General features: G+C 37.1%; 1 protein-coding gene across 4 annotated transcripts in view; it reads left to right on the top strand.

The window, feature by feature from the left end:
* The window catches only part of LOC108988322 (sister chromatid cohesion protein PDS5 homolog A), a 30,145-nt gene extending 4,121 nt beyond the window's left edge, over nt 1–26,024 (top strand). The window contains exons 2-26 of one of the 4 annotated variants that reach the window (XM_035684683.1): nt 917–992; nt 1,097–1,138; nt 1,272–1,488; nt 1,602–1,747; nt 1,825–1,982; nt 2,067–2,216; nt 2,473–2,521; nt 3,176–3,364; nt 8,775–8,954; nt 9,716–9,855; nt 10,061–10,187; nt 11,173–11,313; nt 11,415–11,483; nt 17,913–18,049; nt 18,784–18,901; nt 19,986–20,120; nt 20,197–20,393; nt 20,515–20,662; nt 20,853–20,966; nt 21,071–21,157; nt 21,281–21,745; nt 23,061–23,104; nt 24,034–24,143; nt 24,630–24,697; nt 25,629–26,020. In XM_035684683.1, coding sequence (XP_035540576.1) covers nt 917–992; nt 1,097–1,138; nt 1,272–1,488; nt 1,602–1,747; nt 1,825–1,982; nt 2,067–2,216; nt 2,473–2,521; nt 3,176–3,364; nt 8,775–8,954; nt 9,716–9,855; nt 10,061–10,187; nt 11,173–11,313; nt 11,415–11,483; nt 17,913–18,049; nt 18,784–18,901; nt 19,986–20,120; nt 20,197–20,393; nt 20,515–20,662; nt 20,853–20,966; nt 21,071–21,157; nt 21,281–21,745; nt 23,061–23,104; nt 24,034–24,143; nt 24,630–24,697; nt 25,629–25,658 — 3,337 coding nt within the window. In that variant the 3' untranslated portion in view covers nt 25,659–26,020. Of the gene's footprint in view, nt 1–916; nt 1,139–1,271; nt 1,489–1,601; nt 1,748–1,824; nt 1,983–2,066; nt 2,217–2,472; nt 2,522–3,175; nt 3,365–8,774; nt 8,955–9,715; nt 9,856–10,060; nt 10,188–11,172; nt 11,314–11,414; nt 11,484–17,912; nt 18,050–18,783; nt 18,902–19,985; nt 20,121–20,196; nt 20,394–20,514; nt 20,663–20,852; nt 20,967–21,070; nt 21,158–21,280; nt 21,746–23,060; nt 23,105–24,033; nt 24,144–24,629; nt 24,698–25,628 lie in introns of all 4 variants that reach the window. The other 3 variants (XM_035684681.1, XM_018961554.2, XM_035684682.1) reach the window with 3 other exon arrangements.
* Nucleotides 26,025–27,625: the final 1,601 nt, after the last annotated feature.

The raw sequence follows: 27,625 nt of genomic DNA, 5'->3' as shown, positions 1-27,625 counted from the left end.
TCAAGGGATTATTTTACAAAAATATAGCAATGGCCCTTCTTGTTTCTTTTTCTCCCTGATTTTGTCATTCTGCTCCCAGTTATGTTTATCCTTCTCCTATTAGCTGGACAAGATATGTTGAATCATTGACCCCATTAGAGACGTCATATGCCAGTTTTGTTTTTAATTACCTATCTGGTTCTTCTTATTCTTTAGTCTAGAGTCTCCTGTATCCTGTTTATATTAACTTTTCTGGTTCTGCTTCACATTTTTTGGTTCATGTTTTCAACATACTCTGCATCTTACCCTACTTATTGATGAGTTTCTGCATCATTTCCAAGGAGAAAATCCATGAGCTACAGTCTTGTTAAACTTAAATGTTTCCTTTAAGGTTAGGTTTGGATAGTGAGTTGAGATGAGATGAACTGAGATGAAAGTTGAATTAAATATTGTTAGAATATTATTTTTTAATATTATTATTGTTTTTGGATTTGAAATAGTGGAATTGTTTATTGTATTTTGTATGGGAATTTGTGAAAGTTGTAATGATGAGATGAGATGAGATGGGTTGAGAGCCCCTCTCAATCCAAACCGAGCTAATTATAAAATCCTGCATGCCTTCTCAATTATTATCTAGGTTGCCTTTAATTCCGCAGCATCTGCATGCATGAAACCAGGAAGTAGATTTTTTCTAAGTGTAATTTGGGGGTAAAGAGTTTTAAATAAAAGTTATCCCCCAAGAAAAATTTCAAATAAAAGTTTAAAATTTCCTAGAGAACAGGAATACCAGGAAAATTTTTAAAATTGAACTTTAACATATTGTGCAATGGTTTGGGTTGTTATGTTTTCACTTTGATGCTTTTTCACTAGCCACACCGGATTTCTCTTTTCCTTCACTTCCACCTAAATGCTTTTATATTTCATGTATGTTTTACAGGGTGCCCCTTCTGCCTCTTACCAGCTTGCTGTTTCCATCAGCCAACATTGTGCAGAAAAGCTTGAGCCCTTTGTCCGTGGGTTTCTAACCGCTTGTATTCTGGATAGAGATGCTGTAGAGAATGAACTCAAAGAATTTTACCATGAAATTATTTTTAAACTTTTCCAGTGTGCTCCTCAGATGCTTCTTGCTGTCATTCCAAACTTGACTCATGAGTTGCTGGTACAAACTGTGTGTGTGTGCGCTGGGCCACTGTTCTTTTTTTTGTGCAGTTGGTCAGTTTATCATATTACCATGTTTCTACTCTTTAATGCACCTTGTACCCCACTTATTAACCACAGGGTTCTATTTGTAGACTGATCAGGTTGATGTTCGAATAAAAGCTGTTAATTTAATTGGAAAACTTTTTGGACTTCCCGAACAGCATGTTGCAAAACACTATCGTGATCTTTTCTTAGAGTTCTTGAAAAGATTCTCAGATAAATCTGTGGAAGTTAGAGTTAGTGCTCTACAATGTGTTAAGGCTTTCTACCTGGCCAATCCCTCTGGGACAGCGTTGCATGAAGTTCTCAGTAAGTTATGAGCAATCAAACTTGTACTTCCATTGTGGCATGTCTCCTGAATGTTTTACAGTATTTTAAATCTAGTCTACACCTCATTTGTTGAATGCTTATTTTATGAGCAGCTGCCCTGGAAGATCGATTGTTAGACTTTGATGATAGAGTGAGAATGCAAGCGGTGATTGTTGCCTGCGATCTTGCCCAATCTAATTTGAAATCTGTCCCCCCCAAATTAATATCTCAAGCTACAGAAAGACTTAGGGATAAGAAGGTACTTCTATGGTAATTTTCTTTTCTGTGCCTGAATACCGTTACCGACACTCAGATAATACTTTTATCTTAATGTAGATATCTGTTAGAAAGAAAGCCTTGCACAAGTTGATGGAAGTTTATCAAGATTATTGTAAGAAATGTTCTGAAGGCCACATGGCAATAAGTGATCACTTTGAACAGATTTTGTGTAAAGTTTTGATGCTGTGCTATGATAAAGATTGCAAGGAGTTCAGGTATGCTTTTTTGGACCACATGGTTTTTCGAACCAAAATGTTGTAATTACACTATCAATTGTAACAATTATCAACATTCCTCAGGTCCCAAAATATGGAGATTGTGCTTGCAGAGGATTTGTTTCCAGCTCACCTTTCAGTTGAGGAGAGAACAAGGCACTGGATCCATTTGTTTTCTATTTTTACCCCTCTTCACATAAAGGCATTGAACTCTATCTTATCCCAGAAACGAAGGTATCACTACTAACTTGATGATTCTGAGTGATAAAAGGAAGGGAAAGTCTAGAAACTACACTTTCATCCTACTCCTATCCCATTATGATGAGGTGGCGTAGCCCATCAACCTTTAAAATTTTCTTCTAAAAATATAACGGAAGATTTAATGGAGATAAAAGTGCCATATTTTATATAATGGGATAAACGGGGGATAGGAGTGTAATTTGTAACATTACTCTAAAAGGAAATACTGACAAGTTCTGTATGTTTTCAGGTTGCAAAAAGAGATGCAGATCTATTTAGCCCTACGAAAGAAAGAGAAGGTACTGTTCATGAGCATACTAGTTGCGAACTATTAGGCCTCGTTTGGTTACAAAGATGAGAAGAGATAAGATAAAAGTTGAATAAAATATTGTTAGAATATAATTTTTAATTATTTTTGTTTTGAGATTTGAAAAAGTTGAATTGCTTATTGTATTTTGTGTGGGAGTTTGGTAAAATTGTAATTATTAGATGAGATAAGATGAGATGAGATGAGATAATTTGTATAAGCAAACGAGGCGTTAATCAGAATTAGTCAATAGCCCATGTGCATGGTTCATCATTTGTAGAACCATGCTTTAATAAGCATCTCAAGGCATACATACGTTAGCTTTTTTGAGTAGATTTGTATATGATATTATATCTTTAGGTCGTGTGATTTTGTAGAATTAAATTATCTGGCAATATCTAATTTTGAAGTTTCTAGTTTTTCCAATAGATCTTATAATTAATCATATGCATATGGGCCTTGGTTTCAGACATGCAAGACATTGCATATGAGCCTTATTTTATATATTTACTATTCCTTCTTTTCTTAAAAGCTGTTGCAATTGTGTAAGAGTCAGTGTGGTGTCAGCATGTTGGAGACTCGGCTACGTGTTCTTGGTTATAATTTGAAAGCTTTGAATTACTGAAACATTGGAGATATTGTGCAGGAGAATAGCTCAGAAGAGATGCAGAAGAGAATGAAAACTTCAATTATAAAAATGGTGGCATTTTTTCCAGATCCTTCCAAAGCAGAAGACTCCTTTAATAAATTGAGCCAAATGAAAGATAATAGCATTTTCAACTCATTGGCACTATTATTGGATGATATGAAATTCAGAGATGCTCTGAACAACAGAGTAAGTTACTTTTTCTTTCTTACTTTTAACCAAAGATTTCACGTTTCCCCCATTTTGCCTCCTTAGAGAGCTCTATTGGCTTTAGAGTGCATTAAGATTGTCACATTGGATTATCGGTTACAAATGCTTTTGTGAGATTTGCTAAATTAATGAAAATTTGCAGCTGGTTAGTAGGCTTCTATCATATCTTGGGTCTTTTACAATGTTTTAAAATCAGAAAAGTGATGAAGGGAACAGAAAAGTGAAATATTTAATGATTAGGGTTCTGACTGCATATTGGACCAGACTTAGATTGTGAAATCATAAACAATTCAAGAATTTGATTGCTTTAAAAATGACCAGAAGTTAATTAAAAAATTAAAAGGTGACAAAGTCATGGAAGTTTGTAAAAATTAAAAATTCATGAAGCACATGATTGTATGTATTTGGAACCCTTGATGCAGTAAAAATCCAACAAATGTGGTAAGAAGAAAACAACAAAGGTGCTGAGATAGAAAAAGTGGAAGAAGAGAAGAAAGAAAGAAAGAGAAGAAACAGAGATGTGCTGCTTTGACAAAGAACACAAAGTCAGAAGCAGTACTGCATTGCAATGTTTCTCCTGCACATTAATAGAAACAGTAGTGTCTCCATCATTCACAGCCCCTCTTCTACTGGTATCTGAACAGCACCACAATAATAGCTTAGAACGAAAGGGTATTACTTGCAGAATCTTTAGGCCCCGTTTGGTATCTCCCTCGTGGGAAGCTAAATATCCGGAAGTAAGTTAGAAACGACTAGCTCGAGTCAGTTTAGATCATTTTCCTATCCTTTTGGATTGTGGGGGTATACACAGGGGGCACAAATATTTCAAGTTTGAAAACATGTGGCTTATAGCGGATGGGTTTGTAGAGATGGTACGTGCTTGGTGGGCTTCGTATCAGTTTATTGGTACCCCTAGTTACATTCTTGCAGGCAAATTGAAGGCTCTTAAACAAGATTTGAGGAAGTGGAATTTGGAGGTGTTTGGTCACATCGACAGTCAGAAGGGTACACTGATGGAGGAACTGCAAGACTTAGAAGAGAAAGAGTTCTTGGGAGATAATTCGGAAGATGTGGCATTGAGGAAGGGCATGGTTATGGCAAATTTGGAGAGGGTTTTGTTGTCAGAGGAGATTTCATGGCGGCAAAAATCCAGGGCTCTTTGGTTGAAAGAAGGTGATAGGTGTACAAAGTTCTTTCACAAAATGGTCAATTCACATAGGCGTAACAATGCTATTGAGTCTCTTAATTCAGGGTCCCAGGTACTAGTTTCCCCATCCGAGCTAGAAAATCATATAGTTCAGTATTATGAGACCCTGCTTTCAGAATCGGTTCTTTGGAGGCCAAAGCTTGATGCTTTGCATTTTGAGGCTATTGACCCGCAGAGTGCAAATGTGTAGGAGAGACCTTTTGGCGAAGAAGAGATTTATAAGGTCATTTCGGGTATGGCAAAGGATAAAGCGCCGGGTCCGGATGGGTTTACAATGGGTTTCTTTCAAACTTGCTGGGACATAGTAAAAGGTGATGTTTTGCAGGTTTTCAATGAATTTCATTCTTTCCAAAAGTTTGAAAAGTCACTGAATGCGATCTTTATTGCTCTCATTCCCAAGAAACATGGGGCAGCTTCTATTGAAAACTTTCGGCCTATAATTCTGGTTAGTAGCGTTGATAAGATTATTTCGAAGGTGCTTGCTAACCGGCTTAGTCCGGTGTTGGAACATATTATCTCCAAGTCTCAGAATGCCTTCATTCGAGGGAGAAATTCTTGATTCAGTACTCATTGTAAATGAGTGTTTGGACTACAGATTACGGGAGGGAGGTTCAGGTGTTATGTGCAAGCTTGACATGGAGAATGCATATGATCATGTGAATTGAGAATTTCTCTTATACTTGCTTGAGAGAACTGGATTTGGGGATAGGTGGATTGCATGGATGCGGCATTGTGTTTCAACCGCTCGGTTCTCGGTCCTAGTTAATGGCACACTTGTTGGTTTTTTTGACAGTTCGAGGGGATTGCGGCAGGGAGATCCTCTATCTCCTCTTCTTTTTGTTATGGTTATGGAGGCTTTAAGTAGGATGATGCAGGCTGTTGTTGGGGGAGGTTTCTTATCAGGATTTCAAGTGGGCAATGGTTCTAGTGGTTCCATTATCATTTCACATCTTCTATTTGCAGATGACACGTTAGTATTTTGTGAAGCGACTAGTAGCAAGATCCAAACTTTACGAGCTTTGTTACTTTGCTTTGAAGCAGTGTCAAGGTTAAAAGTGAACTTGGGCAAGTCTGAGATGGTTCCTGTGGGTGAGGTCTCTAATATCCTAGATTTGGCAAGCCTCTTGAATTGTAAGGTGTCCTTGCTCCCAATGAAATATCTGGGCCTCCCGCTGGGGGCAACTTTCAAGAATAGAGCTATATGGGATGGAGTAGTGGAGAAGATAGAAAAAAAGCTTGCTGGTTTGAAACGGGTGTATTTATCAAAAGGGGGTCGCCTCACTCTTATCAAGAGTACACTCACTAACCTCCCTACATATGCTTTATCTTTGTTTCTTATGCCTGTAGGGGTGGTGAACAGAATGGAGAAACTCTTCAGGGCTTTTTTATGGGGAGGTATGGGGGAGGAAAAGAAGTTCCATCTTGTTAGATGGAAAACTATATGTGCCTCAGTTGTGAATGGGGGGTTGAGAGTGTGTAACTTGAGAATTTTTAATAAAGTATTATTGGGAAAATGGTTATGGAGATATCATCTGGAGAGGGGATCATTGTGGAAGGAAACTATTGATGCTAGATATGGGGCCGATTGGGGTGGTTGGTGCTCTAAAGAAGTGGGAGGGAGGTATGGTGTGGGTTTATGGATGTACATAAGGAAGGGATGGCCAGGTTTTGTAAATCAAATACGCTTTGTAGTTGGTGAGGGCGCTTGTATTAGATTTTGGCGGGACGTGTGGTATGGAGATTATGCTTTGGAAAGGGCTTTTCCGGCCTTATATCGTATTGCAGTTAACGGGAAAGCTTTAGTGGCAGATGTGCGTGTATACGCTCATGGTGTGCAGCAATGGAATGTTCTTTTTATTAGGGATTTCCATGATTGGGAATTACCTATAGTTTTAGAATTTTTCAGCCTATTATACTCGATGGAGACTCCTACTGCACAACGAGATAGTTTGAAGTGGCGGACTAATAACCACAAGATATGTACAGTGAAGGCGTATTACAGTATCTTAACAACACAACGAGGTAGTATTCAGTTTCCCTGGAGGAGTATCTGGAGATCTCGTGTGCCTTCGAAAGTTTCTTTTTTTGTTTGGAGTGCTGCTCTTGGAAAGATATTGACCATAGAAAATCTGAGAAAGAGAGGTTGTGTAGTGTTGGATTGGTGTTTCATGTGCAAAAAGAATGGAAAATCTGTGGATCATCTATTATTACACTGTGAGTTAGCAAGGCTGTTGTGAGATGAAATCTTTTTAAGGGTTGATGTTGCTTGGGTTATGCCTATGAGGGTGGTGGATTTGTTGGGGTGTTGGCCAAATATGCAAGGTAGTCATCAAGTGGTAGCAGTATGGAAGATGATTCCGTTGTGTATTATGTGGTGTATTTGGACAGAAAGGAACGCACGTTGCTTTGAAGATAAGGAACGCTCAATGACCGAGTTGAAGAATTTTTTTCTCCATACTTTAATGTGTTGGTTTTCTACTATTGTATTAGATGGGGATAATATCCAGGAATTCTTGTCTTTATTTTATCGTCTTTAGAATGTAGTTAGGAGTACTTATGTATACTTCCTGTGTACAAGGACTATGCCTATTTCATTCATATATATATAATATTTATCTTTTACTGATAAAAAAAAAAGTGTTTCATCTCATCTTATCATTACAACTTTTTCAAATTTTCACACAAAATATAATAAACAATTCAAAATTTTCAAATCCCAAAACAATAATAATATTAAAAAATAATATTCTAACAATACGTTTTTCAACTTTCATTTAAAACTATCTCATTTCATTTCTGAATCCAAACCAGCCTTTAGATTGATCTGCTTTTGGTGGTGGTGGCCTTGATTTATCTGCCTTACCTTTGGGTTGTGGTTGGCAGCAGAATCTCATCTTCGATCATTTATATGTGAGGTGGAGGGGACTTGGGTCTTCGAAGTGAGAGGGCCTGCGTACATGACTGCAAAAGGAGGGAGGGGTTGGGTTTTATTCAGCGTGTTTAAGAGGAGCCTAAGCTTGTCAAAATCATGCGAACTGCCAACAGTCCAACCAGTGGCGCTGTTGGACCTCTGGTTGAGTGGGTTTGGACATTGTTTTCAACAGCATGGGTTTTGTGGCTTGACTACCTGTTTTAGGCTGCTGGTCAAGCTTGATGATCTGAAGATCACATTCTATCTGGCTTTCATTATATCATTTAAGCAAGATATTGAGCAAGAGTCTCTGATTGAACTTGTTTCTGTTGGTTGCCTAATATTTTTAGGAAAGAATAGGGTAATCAAATCTTTCTAATTTGATTGGAATACTTATGCGAATCATAATAATGAAACAAGAAAAACTTTTGGATTACCACTAATTTGTTACTTTGCCTATGTGATTTGGGAAGCAAATAAATTTCCTACCTACACCATGACATCAGACTTGGAGTTATTAGAAAGATTCATAGGGAACGAACGCTCTGATTTTTAAATTGGTTGCAGACAAACAAAGTATTGGCTAGCAGTGGAGGAGCTGGAGTTAACTTCCTCACATAATATGGATTGGCTTTGCAAAAAGACTTCAGAAATTTGACATTGATCCTTATTTTATTTTTCTTCTTACCTCATAGAAGTTCATTGACATCTATCGTATGTGGCCTTTTATTGGCATATCTATTCTTACGTGAGTTAATGGGAAGCTAATTATGTTCTGAAAGAGAAGGAATCACATGAGATTTTCACATTTAGCGTGAGTTCTGGGAAGCCAAAACATTCAGTGTCTGGAAGTTTTTCTAGCTGTATATTTCATGTCATCATATTTGGCACTGAATTTTCTTCTGCTTGGATGTTAATGGAGTTAGTTTATTCATTTGCCACGTAGCATCCCATGCTTCCTCTTTCCCTTAGCTCCCTTAGGTCAGAGCCATGATAATTGATAAGGCTTTTCATTCTTGAGATCTGATTTACCTCCATGGTTGGCCTCTTTGTTGGTAAATTTTCTTCTGTTTCTGGCTGTGATAAGTGGAAAGAAAAGAATTTTTATCTGTATGTTTCAAAATGTGCATTTAAAGTTGCTGAAATCTCCGTACTTTGGAGAGGCAATATGCTATTCTGGAATTGTTTTTTTATTTAATTAATCTGTACTTTATTCCAAATAGACTGAGCAAGTGTATCCATGGATTTCATGATGTTACATTTTTTTCCAGGATAAATTTTTGAAAACCCTAGGTGATAGGCACCCACTATTTGAGTTTCTGCGCTCACTCTCCTCAAAAAGCTCGTATAACATATTTGGTTCAGAGCACGTCCAATGCATTTTAGATCATCTTTCCTGTAACAGATCTGGAAATAGACTCTTGGAGGCTTCTTCTGCCAAACTTCTTCTGGTAAGAAAATATTGCTGCTACATGGGTATGAAATAATCCGTTTCTATCTGACTGCACGGGATGGCATATTGAAATATTCAACTAATGAGAGAATAAACTCTTTGAGAAGACTCAGCTACACTCCACACACTGATTTAGCTACAATCCACATATCGATTCAGTTACAACATTTAGTGGGCATGTACTTGATTACTTCTATGCCTGGTAAGTAGACAGTTCAACTACAGTCTACACACTGATTCAGAAGAGAGATAAGGTATGAATGATAGCTGGCTGCAGAGGGATCAACTGTGTCAAATGTATGATTTATGTGTCTCACAATTGATGTTGGCCTTATCACTTGAGGCTGACTTCAGGCAATTATCCTTGTGCTTCACATTAAGATAGTTGTCAGCACAGCTTCTGTTACCTTTCGGCGGAATTAACTGAATCAACCTAAACTGATTTCTCGTACTGCTGATTAAACAACCTCTAAGAAGATGGTGAGGAAGTCAATCAATTTGGAATATTAGTTTAATTTGATCTTATTTCTTTTTTAATGCTTTGAATTTAAAAGAGGAGAACAATGGACAAAAAGGAAATGAGTTAGTGGATGGAGAAGCAGTTTTGTAACAGAATCTTTTCGCTGGCTTGTTTTTCATTTTTTAATAGGATAGTTTACTATCTTGACCAATTGCAAATTTCCACACATAATTGTAAGTTTAAGAATTGCTTATTATATATTCCATTTACTTAAATTACTGCTATCTCACTTGACTTAGGCTATCATTAGCATTTTCCCCTCACTCCTGAGAGGTTCAGAAGTACAACTTCAAATGTTGATAGAGGAGAATCATCAAATCAATGATAGGCTGATTGAAGTGTTGGCAAAAGCAGGTCCTCATATATGTGTACAACTCAGGTAATTCTGCAGTCTGTTTTATACTGGTGGTCATATTGATAGACAGTAATATACATGATTAAAAGGAGATGGGGGGAGGATTTTTTTCTATGCTTAAATAGGTTCATTGAATTGAGGCATGCCTAAAAATGGATTTGTCTTAATTGTATTGGATTCTTTCGCTTTGCTAACAGGCATATCACAATGTTATTGCCTTTTTCTGTAGTGATATATACCCAATCTTGCAGAGAGTATGTCTTGAGGGAAGTCGCACTCAGGCCAAATTTGCTGTTGCTGCAATTGCTGCATTAGCCGGTGCTTCTGAGCAATTCTTCTTTTCAGAATTATGCAAGGTACGCTTGTCTATTTTGGAGTTAGTGTTACAAGTTCTGTATACTCCATGAAGTATGAAAAGAGGTCCCAACCGCATTTGAGCACTTCCACAAATCTGATTCTTGTGACCCCATTACTACTGCAGAAGTGTGATGACTTACAACCCTCTTTCTATTTTGTCCCAATGATCATGTTATGCCCCAAATTTCTTAAGCCATCCTTAATAAGGCATAATTATAAGTAATCAGTTTTTTTTAGACCCAACTTTGTTTCTTGAATTAGTAGCCCTAGACATGGGCGAACCTTCGTTTGTGGTCCTCCTCCCCCCTTAAAAAAAACTCGTATAGGGTGGTAACTCATGATCTATATTTAACCAAGGTTAATTTCTTGACCCCCAGGCAACTTTTGAGTTACAATTCTCTACTTCTAGCATTCTACACAACTCCTCACTTGAACTTTAAAGAAATGTGAGTTGAGTGGACTTTCATCTCCAGCGTTGTGACTACCTCATTTGTTCTTTTTGCTTTATTTTCATATTTTTGAATGAAAAGGTGATAATGTTCATATCTGGTTCTGCACTAGTGCATCAAATCTCCATTCTTCTTATGAATTCATTTATCACGTACTTTTTGTCAACTCTTCCTGCATCAAGCTTTGAGGATGGTAGAGGTGTGATTATTTATTTTTTGGATTTGTGCTCAGATAATGTTGACCTCCTGCTATGGTAGAGGTGCTTATGCACTCACCTTTTAATCCTAGTAAAGATCAATCAAAACTTTACCTGCGAACTGATTAATTTTACTCACCTTATGCACTCACCTTTTAAAGTTCCTGGATATTTTTTTGAGTTTGAAGTTTCTGCTTGTTAGTTCTAACAGAAATCATAAGTTATGTTGTCTGCATGTTAATATTTATATTATAGCTCATTTGGATTTGATTTATCCTTGTAATAGTGACAGCTTCTTTCTCGTGACAATCAAAACTTCGTTCTATGCATCTGTCCAGGAACTTGTGGATTCTCTTCATAGTAGGCGGAACATTCCAACAATCTTGCAGTCTTTGGGTTGTGTTGCTCAATACTCTCTTTCAACATTTGAGGCTCAAAATAGAGAGATAGTGTCATTTATTAAGGAGAATATATTTCAAGTAATATATTGAGCTGTAATGTGTTTTTCTTATTTGTTATTTCTACTTCACTTGCTCATAAGAAACTATTTGCTGAGCTGTGTGAACTTTGTTGTGTGTAGGCAGGTGCTACAGATGATCTGAATTCACCTGATGCTACTTCTGGTTGTTGTAATTCTTGCCAATTAAAGGTAGGTTTTGGATTGGTGAAGTTTCATTTGAATCAATAAGCTCAGTTTCAGCTGTTAATATAACAATTTCTTTCAATTCTGATTTGCTTTTCCCAGTCAATGACACAGGACATTAAGTGTTTAGTGGTTACATGAGTGAAATTTTTGGAATGTGCATTATGACAATATAGACCTATCTCAGACTTGCAAAAGTGGTCGCAAGAAAAGATTGGAGGCTTTAATCATAAGTGGTCATTGTGTTGAAATTTTCTGTCTGCGAAGCATTAGTAGCTGGTTAAAATTAAAACTCTGTTGGATATTCAGTGGGCATCTTTTTAATTTTTTTGTGACCTTATGCTGGTATTCAGATTAAGGCTTTGGTCTAAGGCTTTTGCTTCCAGATTAGAGGGTTTCTCTCTCCTAAAAATTCTCTCCATACACATGCACACTTTTTTCTTCTCGTTGCTTCCTGTAACATTTTCTTCATCGTCAATGTTTCGTTAATTGTTTATGAAGTTTTGATTATTATGATGGGTCGTTCTATAGAAGTGGTGATTGAATCCAAATGCTTTATTTTGTCAAAACTTGGTGCTGATGGTTTGCGAGTCACTGAGAGAAGCTGGAATACAGAGCAAACGGTGATGCTGGGGCACTCTTCAACCCAGTGGCTTGGGAAGGTATTAGAGGAGAGCCTAAGCAGGGGGAAGAAGGTGTAGTAGGCATCGCGAGATGGTTTCGGTAGTATTATTGCTCAACGCTGTTCAAATAGGAGAGGGAGATATCTTGAAATTTCAGAGTATAACAAGGGGGAAGGAGGAATGTTTTATGTATTCCTGAAGGAGAAAATGGATGGGGATGGAGGAAGATGAGGGAGGTGCTGTTGAAGCAAGGGAAGGAGGTCACTAAAGTGGGTGGTTTGACTGGTGGAGGTTATCGGAATCATGGTAAAGGGGCATTGAGGCACCATGCTCGGTCGTACAAGGAGGCCCTGTCTACGTTGATGCAGAAAGAAAACTTGCGTGATGGTGGCGCGAGAGTCACTGACAGAGGGCAAGGGTAGTGGCATCGGGAAGGCACGTTGGAAAGCCCAGAATGGGGCCCATCAGAAATTTAAAAAGGGCATCTGTCTGGTGGGGCTGGCCCGTCTAGGCCCAACATGTAGAACTCAAATGGGGTTGGCCGTCTTAGGCCAGGGCCCAAAGTGGCAGGAAAGAGCATGGGGAAGCCCAGCCCGTTACGCCCGTTTCCCACCCGAGGGCGAATGGTCAGCCGATGGTGGCACAGACGACTCCGACGGTGGTAGAGGAGGATGCCAATGAGGTGTCGTTGGCGTTCTGTGTGCAATAGGCTTTGGTGGGTTTAGATACTCAGTTTTCTCCGCCTAAGGAGGTGCAGAACTCGCCGATGAAGGGTGATGGGTATTTCTTGGCTCCGACGGACTTGTCTGTGAAACATTTTGAGGAATTTGAGGTGGTTGAGGAAGAGGATGACTCGGATGATTTGATGCACTTAGTGGAGGATGAACTTTTCATCCTTGAGGCTTGCGGTTTGGAGGAGCTTTTAGTGAGGGGAGGTTTTCAGAACTTAAATAACAAGATGGGGAATCCTATCCTTTTGAACTACTATTTCTCAGATCAAGCCTCAGATTGGGTAATACATAAAGCAAAAGAAATTCAACATGTGGTGGGGATTGAATATGATGGGTATGAGGAGCAGTTCATAGCTTTGTTAACTGCTATGGAAGCTGGACATCGTCAAAAAAAGAAGGGGGACTCAAAGAAAAGTTGGGAACTAAAAAGATTGATGTGGTCGATGAACTCGGAGGATAGCTCTAGTAGGAATAGGGCAAAAGGAAAGGGGCTGAATTTTTCCCAATGAAATCCAAGATTGTATCTTGGAATGTCGAGGGTCTAAATGAGGTAGAAAAGCGTCTTTAGATTTGGCATTTAATTCGTGAGTGGAAAGCGGACATTGTTTGCTTATAGGAGACGAAGCTGAAGATGATCAGTAGGAAGACTGTGCGGAGTTTATGGAACAGTAATTATGTACATTGGGTATACTTAGCCTCTTCGGGGGCATCGGGAGGAATTGTGGTGATGTGGGATAGGCGAGTGGTGGAGAAAGTGGAGGAATACATAGGGAGATATATGATAGCATGTTTGTTTAAATGTGTATCAGATGGTTTTTTGTGAGCATTTGCAAGTGTGTATGGGCCTAATCAAGATGTCGACAGAAGATTGCTGTGGGATGAGCTTGTAGGGGTACATAGCTAGTGGGAGCTCCCTTGGTGTATTGGGGGGGATTTCAATGTCGTTTGTTTCCAAAGTGAATGTTTTGGAAGTAGAAGATTGAGGCTAGCAAGTTTGGAGTTCTCAGAGTGTATTTTTGACTTGAACTTGATCGACCTTCCACTTGCAGGGGGTTTAGCCACATGGTCGAATAATCAGACCTGGTCCCGCTTAGATCGTTTCCTAATTTCACCTGAGTTGGAAAGCCATTTTTCGGACGTCTGGCAAACGCGTTTGGTACGCCTAGCCTCGGATCATTGGCCTATTTTGCTTGATTGTGGAGGTATTCGTAGCGGTAGAAGGTATTTTAAGTTTAAGAACATGTGGTTGAAGTTTGAAGGTTTTGTAGAAAGGGTCAAATAATGGTGGATTTCGTATCATTTTGAGGGTACCCCCAGTTTCATTTTTGCAAATAAACTGAAAGCCTTAAAAAGAGACTTAAAGGAGTGGAATCAGCAGTCTTTTGGCAATGTAGAGGAAAACAAAAATACTAAGTGGAGGGAAATACAGGATTTAGAAAGAATACAAGAAGGGAGACCATTACTGAGGAGGAGCAAGCACATAAAACTTTGCTAGTTGCAGATCTTGAGAGGATAATTCTACAAGAAGAAACGTTAAGGCACCAGAAATCGAGAGCTCTTTGGTTAAAGGAAGGGGACCGGAGCACGAAGTTTTTCCATAAAATTGTAAACTCTCATAGAAGAAATAATACCATTGAGGTGCTGAAAATTGAAGGGGTCGAGTGCAGAGAAGAAGAGGTAATACAAGATCACGTGGTCGATTTCTTTGGAAAGCTCCTCATTGAGCAGGTGGGGTGGAGACCTACTCTGAATGGATTGGTTTTTGACACTATTGAGCCGGTGGATGTTGCTAGCATGGAGAGGGCTTTCGAAGAGGAAGATGTTTATGATGTAGTAAGGAAAATGATAAAAGATAAGGCCCTCAGCCCTGATGGGTTCTCTACGGGTTTTTTCCAAGAATGTTGGGAGGTGATTAAAGAAGATATTCTGAAAGTGTTTCAAGAGTTTTTCTCGTTTGGAAAATTTGAGAAAAGCCTTTACACCACTTTTCTTCCTCTAATCCCAAAAAGGTAGGGGCCATTGAGATTACAGACTTTCGGCCTATTAGCCTAGTGAATGGTACATACAAGATTATTGCAAAAGTGCTTGCTAATCGTTTAAGTGGGGTCTTGGGGAAGATTGTTACTAAGCCTCAAAATGCTTTTGTGAAGGGTAGACAGATCCTTGATGCGGCTCTAATTGCTAATGAATGTCTGGACAGTAGATTAAAGGCTGGCAGCTCAGGGCTTATGTGCAAGTTAGATATGGAAAAGGCGTTTGATCATGTTAATTGGGATTTTCTTCTATATCTACTGGGTAGATGCGGTTTTGGAGAAAAGTGGAGGTCTTGGATCAGTTGGTGTATATCTACGGTAAGATTCTCTGTGTTAATCAACGGCAGTCCAGAGGGTTTCTTCCCGAGCTCTCGTGGTTTGAGATAAGGGGATTCGTTATCTTCTTTACTTTTTGTCTTCCAAGGAAACAGAGTAATATCAAATTTTGTTGTCAAGATGCTATAATATGCCTTAACTGTACACATCTTGTGACTATTAGACCGCCACTTCAAGCTATCTCGTTGTGTCATAGTAGTCTCTGTGGAATATAGTAAGTTGAAAAATTCTGTAACAATAGGTAATTCCTAGTTATGGAAATCCCTATTAAAAAGAATATTCTACTGGTACGCACCATGAGAGAATAAACGCACATCCGCTACTGATGCCTCCTTATTAACTGCAATATGGTATAAGGCCGGAACAGTCCTTTCCAATGCGTGATCTCCACACCACACATCCCGCCAAAATCTGATACGGATGCCCTCACCAACTACAAAACGGATTTGATTTGCAAAACATGGCCACCCCTTCCTTATATACTTCCATAAGCTCACACCATACCCCACTCTCACTTCCTTAGAGCACCAGCCACCCCAAGCGACACCATATCTAGCATCAATAATATCCTTCCACAATGCTCCCCCCTCCAAATAATATCTCCAAAGCCATTTTCCCAATAAAGTTTTATTAAAAGTTCTCAAGTTATACACTCCTAACCCCCCATTCACAATTGAGCACATACAGTCTTTCCATCTTACCAGATGGAATTTCTTTTCCTTCCCCATAAGCCCCCATTCACAATTTTTAGTTATTGTTATGGAGGCACTAAGCAGGATGATTTCCGTGTTAGTGACTAATGGTTTTATTAGTGGTTTCCAGATTGGATCGTCGAGTAGGGGTATTATTACTATTTCGCATTTGCTGTTTGCAGACGATACACTTATTATGTGCGAAGCCGATCAAGATCAGTTGAGGGTTGTGAAGGCGTTGTTGCTTTGTTTTGAAGCAGTGTTTGGTTTAAAAATGCATTATGATAAATCCGAGTTGGTGCCTATTGGAGAAGTTTAGAGTATAAGGGAGTTGGCTGGCACACTGGGTTGTAAGATAGCGTCTCTCTCTATGGGTTATATGGGATTACTACTGGGTATAGCCTTGAGGGCGCTCTCTATTGGGATACAGTGATTGAAAAAGTGGAGAGGAGACTGGCAGGTTGGAAGAGAATGTATTTGTCAAAAGGCGGCCGGATTATGCTAATTAAAAGTACACTTTCTAATCTACCCACGTACTTCTTATCCTTATTCCATATACCTGCAAGTGTAGTGGGTCGATTTGAGAAGCTACAGAGAGATTTTATGTGGGGGGTTTAGGAGAAGCGTTTAAATTCCATCTAGTCAAGTGGGAGATGGTGTGCCGTCCTATCTCTAATGGTGGTTTGGGTATCAGAAATTTGAGGTTGTTCAATCGTGCATTACTTGGCAAATGGTTGTGGCGATATATCAAAGAACCAGAAGCCTTATGGAAGACTGTGATCCAGAATAAATACGGTGATTTAGGGGAGGGATGGTATACTAAAGAAGTTAGAGGGACCTCTGGAATGGGGCTATGGAAACACATTAGAAAAGGGTGGGAGGTCTTCCATCAACACACTAGACTGCAATTGGGTACAAGTTCCAAGATCAAATTTTGAAAGGATGTATGGTGTACCAATAGTGCTCTACAAGACTTGTTTCCTACACTATTTTGGATTGCAAATGCTCAAGATGCTATGATGGTGGAGGTTATGGAAGTCACAGGAAGGAACATTCACTGGAATATCAACTTCAATCGAGCGGCACAGGATTGGGAGATGAAGAGTTTTGTAGATTTTTATAGTCTTTTGTATTCTTGTCGTCCAAATATCTAGCATGAAGATGATTTGTGGTAAAGTCCAGCAAGGAAAGGGGTGTTCACTGTTCGTTTCTTCTACAAGGTACTCACATAAGTTCCTGAGATACAGTTTTCCTGGAGAAAGCTTTGGCGCAATAAGGCTCCTCCCAAAGCTTATTTCTTTGTGTGGACAGTGTCTTTAGGTAAGATTCTCACTACGGATAATCTGAGAAAGAGAAAGATAATTATTGCAGATTGGTGTTGCATGTGTAAAAGAGGGGGTGAGTCGATGAATCATTTACTTTTACATTGCGAGATAGCCAGGACTATATGGGATGAGGTGTTTAATAGATTGGACATGGCGTGGGTTATGCCGAAAACCGTGTTGGATGTTTTGGCTTGCAGGGCCTCAATTCGAGGTGTGCGACAAATCAAAGCGGTTTGAAAGATGATTCATTTCTGTATTATGTGGTGCTTGTGGCAGGAACGCAATGAGAGGATTTTTGAAGACAAAGAGATCTATGGCGGAGTTAAAAATGTTATTTTTTAGGACTCTTTGTACTTGGGTCATTGCTGTGGACTTTAATGGCATGGATTTTCATGACTTCTTAGTTTCTAATGCTCCTACATAAATAGGGCATATTCTGACTTTGTAATTGACATACTTATAAAAAAAAAAGTTTTGTTTTTTGTAGGAATGTTGATTGATAGGTAGTTTAACAAGCCCACTAAAGAACAAAAATACTAATAAAAAATTCTCCCAGAAAATGTTTTGTTCATACAAAATTAAAAATCTCAGGCCTGACCCTTATGAGAGGCGGTGGTAGCTGCTTGAAATTTCTGATTACCTGTATGCAACCATCCCTGTAAATTACTCATGTTTACTTCTCCTGTCCTTTGCAGATCTATGGGCTGAAAACACTTGTCAAGAGTTTTTTGCCACATCGAGGAACTCATGTCAGACGACAAATTAATGAAGTGTTGGACATTTTGTCAAAAATGCTGCAAAAGGGTGATGTTTTTGATGGTATCATCTCATGGTATGAGACATAAAATTATTGGTGATTTTGGATGCCATTACTTAATTTAAGTTTTCCCTCTTTTTTCTTTGATAAGTTAAAAAAAAAAAAAACCATATATCATAGATTCATATAGCTATATATATAGCATTATAGCCATATCATCTGTGTTGCACCAAGTCAAAGTTTAAGAAGTTAAAGCAACAATGGGGTGGTTGTTTGGTGGGCAAAAATATAATAAACCCTTATCTTCAAATTATGTAATATCACATGAACTCTTTCGTTGCCAAGATATGAAAATCTTTTGTCGGTATTCATACCATATCAAAACTGTTCACAATAAAAAGGTTCGAAAGAGAAATTGAATTAAGAACCTTCACTGCGGAGTTATTTTTGCCCTTTTTCACGAATCATGAAGTTTTTTTCTTAGACTTTCCAAGCATACCCATACAAATATAGAAGCGTCCATGTGAATATATAAATATATACACATTCATACATGCATAAAAGATATGAACACATATTATATTGCTCTGGGAGCATAGGACAAAAATATGATCTGTTTGACCAGCAACTATCACTGTGCATGTTAATTTAGAATATTGATGGTTTTTCTAACTAAGCTGCAGTTCCCATATTTATTTTGTGTAACATCGGTATTTCCTTTGCTGGGTTAGAATCTTCTGTACGCTCCTCATATATATGCCAGTGGGCTTTGTTAATTATTATTTTCTTGTGGTTATTGGGTTATGCAGTGAAAGTGATAGGGCTCACATCAGATTAGCTGCTGCAAAGTCTGTTCTTCAGCTTTCTAGAAGATGGGATTTGCATATTTCACCAGAGATTTTTTGCTTTACACTTTTTATGGCAAAGGTATGCTGGCCTCAACAGATACTGAAAACAGAAAACATAGTTTTCAAGGGCTTTTTGATAAATTGTTTCCAGAATGGATTAACAGTTGAAGGTGAGTCTATAACTCTACTTTTTGTTTGAAGAAATGAAATTGTAATCTTAAGCTTTTCAAGATAAGAGGATAACAGATCAAAGAAATGAAATCAACCTGAGTTGGTTTTTTGAAATAGCTTCCAGTTGCTCTGGTTTTGTTATTTATTTTCTACATCACTCAAATTTAATCTGTTTATTTTCCTTTTGACATCTTATATGAAAATGTGCTTATTTGAATGGCACAATTAGTTTATTTAATTATCATTTTTGTAGTCTTCCTAGATTTGCCTATTTTAGGATTATGCATGACACATACTTTAGTTGGAGACTCACCCACTCTCATCATGGGAGATGAAGAAAATGCTCACCACCATATCTTGGATGTTTAAATGGTAATTCTATAGTTTCAACTGTATTTTGTCTGATACATCTGATATGAATTATTTCCATGTAGAAGGGGAAATGTTATTTTTACAAATGGAAATAATAAATGACAAATAGATGTTTGGGCATGAGATTTTTACCAGTTGAGAAGGAAATAGACAGCAATTAAATATTATGCTAGATATTATTTGGAGAAAAGTGCGATGGTATCTGGTTCTCCGTTTGCAACTGGCAAGAAGGGTTGCAATGACCAATTCAATTTTGTTGTTACTTATTGTTGTCAGTCATTAGTTATGCATTTTTTAGTTATCATTGTTATCCCATCATCTCAAAAATTACATTCATTTTCTTGTAAGTATTGTAGAAAAATACATTGAAGCATCAAGACCCCTACTAAAAGTAATTATTTTCTGAATGGGACCAAAATATGCAATTAACAGCCATCATCCATCAGGTGAAGCTACTAATCAGAATACACTGGTAGTTCTTCCCTGAAAAAAGAAAAAATTGCACCTTTTATGAATCATAGTAGCTCCAGCTTATTTCTACCTAATTTGATTATTACCCTTTAATTTGATCTTTGTTATACTCCTTTTGCTGAGTTCTGTTTTCTTCTATCACGTTCCAGGACTCTTCTTCTCTTGTTCGGAGATTATTTTTGAATAAAACACACAACTTATTGAAGGAACATGCTATACCTATTAGATATGCGAGTGTTTTTGCCTTAGCAACTTCAGACTGCCTCAAAGATCTGCAGGATGACGTATGTTAATTTTTTGCATCCATGTACTTGTTATAATTCTGATTTGCTGTATATCTTCTGACTCAGTTTGTTTTAGTCATTTAAATATATGGCAGAATTTATCAAGGAGTATAGTAGAGAAGCCCGAATCTGTCAAGCTTCTGCTGGGCAAGGAGGATCAGTCACTGATTATCCGGCATACATAGTGGTCTTCTTGATATATCTTCTTGCTCACGATACAGGCTTCCCTCATGAAAACTGTCGGGATGAACAAATATATGCCCAATTTTGCAGGTAATTGTTTTCCTGCCCATACATATTTAAAAAAGGTTGTGATTGAATCTAATATTTCTTGCAGTACAGTTTAAGCAAATTGAATTATGGCGATGTTGCTTGATACATATCCTCTTTGCAGTCCGCTTTTTAATTTATTGGAGGCATTAGTCAATGCTACAATTGTTGATGGGGACATGGATCTTGTTAATGATGCACGTTTGCTTCTACTCAGTATTTTTCGTGCTGTTAAGAAAGCTGAGGATGCTGCTGATGCTCAGAATACTCCAGTAAGAATTGTGTTTGCATAGTCTCTTCTATACCTCTATTACTTGGGTGACTTTCAAGTTTTTCTACTATATATTTTTTTTTTTACCTATATCAATAAAAATAATTATGTACCTTGGAGGATATATTTCCTTTTCGATCTTTGCTTTATGTTATACTTACAATTGATAGATGGTGTTGTTTTAAATGCAGAAGCTGCACATAATAGCAGACATTGGATTCTCCTTTGTTGCTGCATTAAATTATAATGGTGTCTCCTCGTCACATGCCCCTGCATTGGTCTTGTTACCATCATCATTATATAGAGTAAGTTTTGTTGGGGAGAGCAAGAGGAGCAGTTCTTAAGTTGTTTTAAGGTCTTAAAAACATGCAAATCATTGTATCAGTTCTAATATCTTTGTTATGTGCAGGCAAATTCACAATGTCTTACTTGCTCCTCTGCTGATGACTCTTTTGTTAGTAGGATTGTTTATGCATTTAAATCTCAGATCTGTGTGGTACGAGTCTAAAGGGTGCCTTTCACTGTTTTTCTTTTGATGATGTGCTTCATTTGTTTATTATCTTAACGAGTTTTCTTGTTTATGTATTTTTTGGGTTGGAACTTTCCTAATCGTGTTCAGCCTGTTACCTCTCTTCCAAAACGTGGTCGGAAGTGCCAAGAGGATAACACGCAGTCGGATATTATTAAGAACCACACATTGATCTTGGCACCTCATAAGAAAGTTGATTTTTCTAGAACTGGAACAGAAACTCAAACAAATGTGAGGCAGGATATTAGTGTGGGACAGAGACGAAGACAGGCAGTATCACCTGCTTCTGAATCAGTTGGATTGCATGAGTGTTCAACTATCAATAACCAACACGGGGCATCTAAAAAGTCTGAAAAAATTCTAGAGAATAAACAACTTTCATCTTCTTGTGATTCTGTTACTCTGAGATCCTCTCTGGCTGAATCACATGTTTCGATTCAAATTCCAGAAAGCAATTCCTCGTCTTTTAAAGAAAATGTCAGAGCTGGTGGCACAATTACTGCTGAACATTCCAAATATTCCAGAGCCAAGCTCAAAGACCCGTGCAACTTAAATGTAAGTATGAAACGAAAGTGAGAATGTACCTTGATGTTGTTTAACTCATCTTCACTTCAGCCTCATTCTTACTCATGATAAATATTCTAAGTAATCAAATCAATCAGTAGACAATGAGGATTTCACTTAAAGTAGATAAATTGCGGTGTTTCTTTTGTAGCTCTTTATTGCAATATTGGTCTTTTATTTGTCAGTTCCTATCCTTGCTTGGTGGACGGTTATGAATCATGGTTCTCAAAACTTTATTCATAAGGTGAATTGATGCTTATATTCTGTTTAAAAAAAAAAGAGAGAATTTAAAAAGTTTTGGTGTGTTTGTTTGCATTTGTGAGACGGGTGGTGTCCGTCGAAAAGATATTTGGGAAGAAAATGATTGAGATGTATGTTTTTGGTGTTTGTGAAAGTGGTGGGGTCCACTTGAAAGTATAAAAGTTGTGAGTGTTTACTTTTTTGTAAAAGTGGTTTTGATTTTTCGTGAATGTGGTGGGGTTCACTAATGATTAGATTATTTTAGTTGGAGATGAAAAGGTACTTTAGGGTGATGACATGTTTGTTTTGAAGGTTGAAGGAAAATGAAAATTGTTTGATTGGAAAGCCTATTCTTAATTTTTGGATGACTGTATTTGGACATGGCCTTGTGGCCCTTGCTGAAATTCAATCTGCTAGAAGCTGGAGAGTGCAATACCGTTTCTATGTAATAAAAATGATCTGGTGCAAGTATCTAGAAATAACGTGGGATCCGCCCAAGGACCTACCAGTTTGGGTAAATATCTAATGTGTTCACCAACTGGAGAAGTCATCTTTTGGGGAGAAACTATGAGTTTTTGGGATTTGCGTGCTACTTGGTTAGAACCCCTAGGGGGTCCCAATGGTTTGGACTTGAGTCGCCCAAAACCTCACTAATTGATATTTATGATGCCTATTCTATCAATTTAGATCCTTTCTTTATCCATCGATTAAAGATATAGGCATACTTATTTCTTCATATTTCGACTTCTATGAACCGTGTCCTTTTGTTTGATATCCTTTTATCCTATGGACTATGAATGAAATTTAGATTTTCCCTAAACTTCAATCTGCTAAAAGTTAAAGATGGCAGTACACCATTCTGTATAATTACAAAAATCCTTCATTAAGTCAGTCATTTATTTTTAACCCAAGTCCTTTGTTTTAACATATGCCCACGGAGTATACTGTTTTGACAATGTCCCTTTTTCTTTCACAATGTCTGATATTGCTACTTATCCTGATTTATTTTTTCCTTGTTAATTATGTTCCTTATGGATTTATTATGTTGACTTTTCCCTACAACGAGGTTGTCTTGCCTGAGGAGTCAAACACCTTTCAGCTGCAGCACAAGTGAGTTGCTAATAATTTTAAATTTATGCGTTTGGTGTGGTAGTAAAGTTTACATTGTCATTGCATTCTTAAGGGGGGAATATTTTCATGCAAGCTGTGACCCTCCAAGGAATCCAGTGTGATTCTTAATTAAGCTTTTTATTCATTCTTTTTTTATTGTTGACTAATTGTGAGCATTAACTTTGTTCAAGTCTATACATATGTGAGATTTTAGTTTGATTTAAAAATAAAACAAAAAGCTTGCATATATAACACCATGGAGAGCATCATTGGTTTGAATCTAACTTATGATGAAGGAAAATGGAAGGAGTTTCAATACGTTCATGGAATGATCTGCCAAATGAAAGATAAAAAAGCACTTTCCATGTTTGTGGGATACTTTTTGTTGATATTGCCCGTTCTTGCATATGTAGGATAATGTTTGTTGTTACTTATAAAAACAAGAATAATGTTTGTTGTTGCATATGTAATGTGTGGTTGGTATAGTTTTCGGCATTTCACCATTTACATATCAATTGGTTTCAAGTCGATCTAGATACACGTGGAAATGCAGAACTTTATGCTTTATGTCATGGACGATAAAGCTGCCTATTAAGGAATCAACCAGTTACTGTCAAGATTGCAATATTAGCTCCCCTAACACTTTTGAAGTAATGAGCATTGTCAGCTTATAGACCAATAACCAGTTGACATCTGTAGCTTTTCTATAAATTATCACAATAACTTAATGGAAACTAGTGCCTCTTGCCATACAAGTTCCCTTGGCCTGGAGCGCTTCTCTTGCCTTGACAAAAACTGTGGGTCTTTTTTGCCATGCTTGGTATAGTTTCTTACCTAACAGAATGATGCTGTTATATAACGCATGAATAAAAGTTAGCACTTGACCATATAGATCTGTGAAGCTTATATGTCATTCATTCTTCTCACAGCAATCTAAAGAGAAATGTTGATACAATTGGAGATGTTGCTGCCCAACAACAAAAAGTCCTAACAATTGAGGAATGTCAAAAGTTTCCTAAGAGAACTACTCTCCCGGGTGGTAATGTTCCATAATTTTGTCCAAGTGTTGCAAGTTCTTGAATTTTTCTTTCCTTTGGTTTGTCTTTTCTTTTTTCACACTTCCGACTTATCATCACATATATTGTGCCACATTTCAAACTGCTGTAGTATGTGAATGAATCCTATGTTGTTAGCTTGCAAATTCAATTGGTGTCGAGTGGAGATTATGTTGGAAGTTGAAGTAACACCCTTGTTTTTTGGTTTTACTTGCTGCACTTTTTCAACTCTAGTTTAAAATATTCTTCCCTCGTTCTAATAATCACTTCATTTTATATATATATGTTTAAATCTCCACCAATTTAGCTTATATTAAGTTGTATAGAAATTATTAGCAGGACAGAAATTGTGATGCCCCCCCCCCTCCCTCCCCTCCTTTTTTGTTTTTGTTTTGAGCATCGGAAGTTGCACTCTATATCCTTCATACACACCTGTTACAAATATTAAAATTTGTATAATCTGGATGCAGTGAAGGCAAGGAAGGGACAGAAAGCTTCTATAGATACATCAGAAGTTACCAATCTGAACGAGGATGCCGTAAGCTTTACTACTCTTTTCCTCTTCACATCGTGCTCTTATTAATTAATGAAATCAATGACAAAATCAAGATGGCTACTATATCCGCTTATAATCTAAAGAGCAGCTTGATGAGAATGGGAATTTCTTCCCAAACACATTAATCTGAAAAGTCCCAAGGATTTTTGGATTTATTGGGGTGCTACTTGAACGACAATAAGTTGCAACTTAATATGCAATCTTGGCTGGGTATTATTGGATATCACTAGCAAGATTTACACTGCTTAATTTTGCAAAAATGAAATGGAACAAGGTCCTAAAAATCCATAGGAGGTTGCCGGACCTGATACCATTCCAAAAGGGTTTGAACTTAGGTTAATCACTCTGATACCATTTTAAATCATCGTTTATCTCAAAAGGTTATGCTAATTAGAAAATTTGAATTTAATCATTTAAATTAGATTTTGTAACAATTATAATTATTGCATTTTTTTTGTACTTATCATGAGTTTGGGCTACGCTTTTAGCGGTTATTGATAAAATCTTTTGATTACTTACAAAAAAGTATTGCTTTTATTTTGCAAGAAAACAAAGCTAGAAAGAACTGTATTCATTATATTTTTCAATCATTAATGTTTTACTACATCGCGTTTTGTACATCTGTGGGTTTCGATTTGTGAATAAATATTTTTTGATAGGTAAAATAAATATTTATTGAATCAAGTAAATAGGTGAACTCCAAGTATACAGGATTTGAAGTTAGAAAAGGATGATTATCTAGAAAGAGCCACAAATGACTTAAGGGTATGAAAGAAGGATATGAAATCTTTCTTTTTAGGTTATTTACTTGTTTTTTTTTTCCCTCTCTTTCTTAAGGGTATAAGAATGCATTAATTGTGCCTTTGCAGATGTAGATCTTAGTTCTTTGAATGGTTGGTTTTGCTTGTTTCAGGTTGTCAAAGGAGCTAGGAGGCGGAAATGATAACTTTTCCTACTTGTTTCAGGCAAATAATAGATAGTGTTTGGAAAACAATGGATTCTGTCACTTGAGATAATGACAAGTTTAGTAAAATTACTCGCGAGGACTCTCACTTGCGGTACGTCGGATTAGAAAGATCTAACGGTTGCGAAAAAGAAGAAGAAATCTCTTCAAATGTATATATATTGATGTGTATATTGTCTGAGTCATCAACTTGAGAACAAAATGCTGTGAATTATAGGAAGAGTTTTATGACAAAGTTACTGGTAAATGAAGAAAGATTGAGTCAGCATTATTGTTATTACTATTATCAGTCTTGTTGAAAGGGGTCTGAAATATTTTGGAGGCAAAAAATGGAGAGCCTTTTGAAGCAGAATGGCTCGAAAAGGCCTTTGAAGAGACGAAAAATCAAGAAACCATTAAAAAAAATAAAATTTGGCCAATGGCAGAGCTCCTCATACAAATGGTTCTCTATAGTTTTCTTCCAAATGATAGTTAATTGCAAAACTTTTGAAATTCAGATATCAATATTGTGAAAGTTTCTTGAATCTCAAGTTTCCGTTCCTCCGTTGCCAATTGTTAGTTAGCTCAACAGCTTTATCTATTTCAACGCATACCATCCACCTACTACCTATTTCATTTATATTTTGAAAAGTTCTCCTTATATAAAGATATTATATAAAGAATAAATCTTCTTCACACACCTAACGTTCTGGGGGTGAAAAAAAAAAAAAAATTTATGAAGGGTGTGCTGCGGCTTCCGGCTGATGTGCAGCACAACCCTTATATAAAATAGGGTGGCTTTACAATCACCGCGCTTGGAGCTCTTGTCAGTGTATTTTGTGTTTTTTTTTCTCACACATGTTTTTTTAACACTCAATTTTTTTTTAAAAAAATTTATAACTTCATTAAAAAATAATTTCTTAATCACAAAGTTAAAAAAAAAAAAAAAATCCAAGCAGCCCCAGCAAAAGACTAGCATTTTCCATAAAAATATATTCATAACATGATTTTATATAATTCTTTAGATTTACATTGCAATAAAAATAACGTTACAATTTAAGGTATTGCATCAATTTGTGAATTTCTTTTTATGTAATTTTTTTATTATTAAAGTATTTCTCTTTATATTTTATAGTAATAAATAATCCATTCTTTCAAGTACTTTCGTTATTTTATCTGAGCCATCTTTGAAAATTTCTTCCCCATGGTATTGAAAGTTTCGTATTTATTCCATTTTTTTTCAAAATAATTATACCCAACTATTATTTCTCTTACACTTTTGCCACTTTCTCTCAAGCTTACATGCATCCAAATGCATGTGCCGTATGCGTGTGCTGAATGTTGGAAACGAAAACTGTCAACACAAAACGCCTTCTGAAACTCCAAACTAGGGGTGTCAATATGTCACACGACCCATTAACCCAACACGAACACGACACGATAAAAGCGGGTTAGGGTTTACTCTTAACGGGTTCGGGTCAAAACGGGTTGACCCGTTAAGACACGATAGCTTAACGGGTTGATAACGGGTCAACCCGTTATGACCCGTTATAACCTGTTATGACCCGTTAAGAAAGTTAAAATTACAATTATACCCTTATACCTAAAAAATAAAATTGTTGAGATTTTAATTTAGATATTTTTATTGTTTAGATTGTAATTTTGGACTTGTAGTTAGTTTTATATTTTGTATAGATATTGTGATTTTAACATTTATATAAAATTATGCTAAACTTAACTAGATTAAGGAGGTTAATTTTGGGTTTGTTTCAATCCATTTACATAAATAGGTCAAAACGGGTTGACACGACACGACCCGTTATGTTATTGGGTCGTGTTAGGGTTTGAGATTTTGACACGATAAGCTTAACGGGTCGGGTTAGGGTTGACCTATATAGTATAATATACATGTCTTGACACGACACGAACACGACCCGTTAACACGATTTGACACCCCTACTCCAAAC

The sequence above is a fragment of the Juglans regia genome, chromosome 13 (assembly GCF_001411555.2).
Source record: "Juglans regia cultivar Chandler chromosome 13, Walnut 2.0, whole genome shotgun sequence".
Classification (NCBI taxonomy): Eukaryota; Viridiplantae; Streptophyta; class Magnoliopsida; order Fagales; family Juglandaceae; genus Juglans; species Juglans regia.
This window is presented reverse-complemented; position numbering and strand designations above follow the sequence as displayed.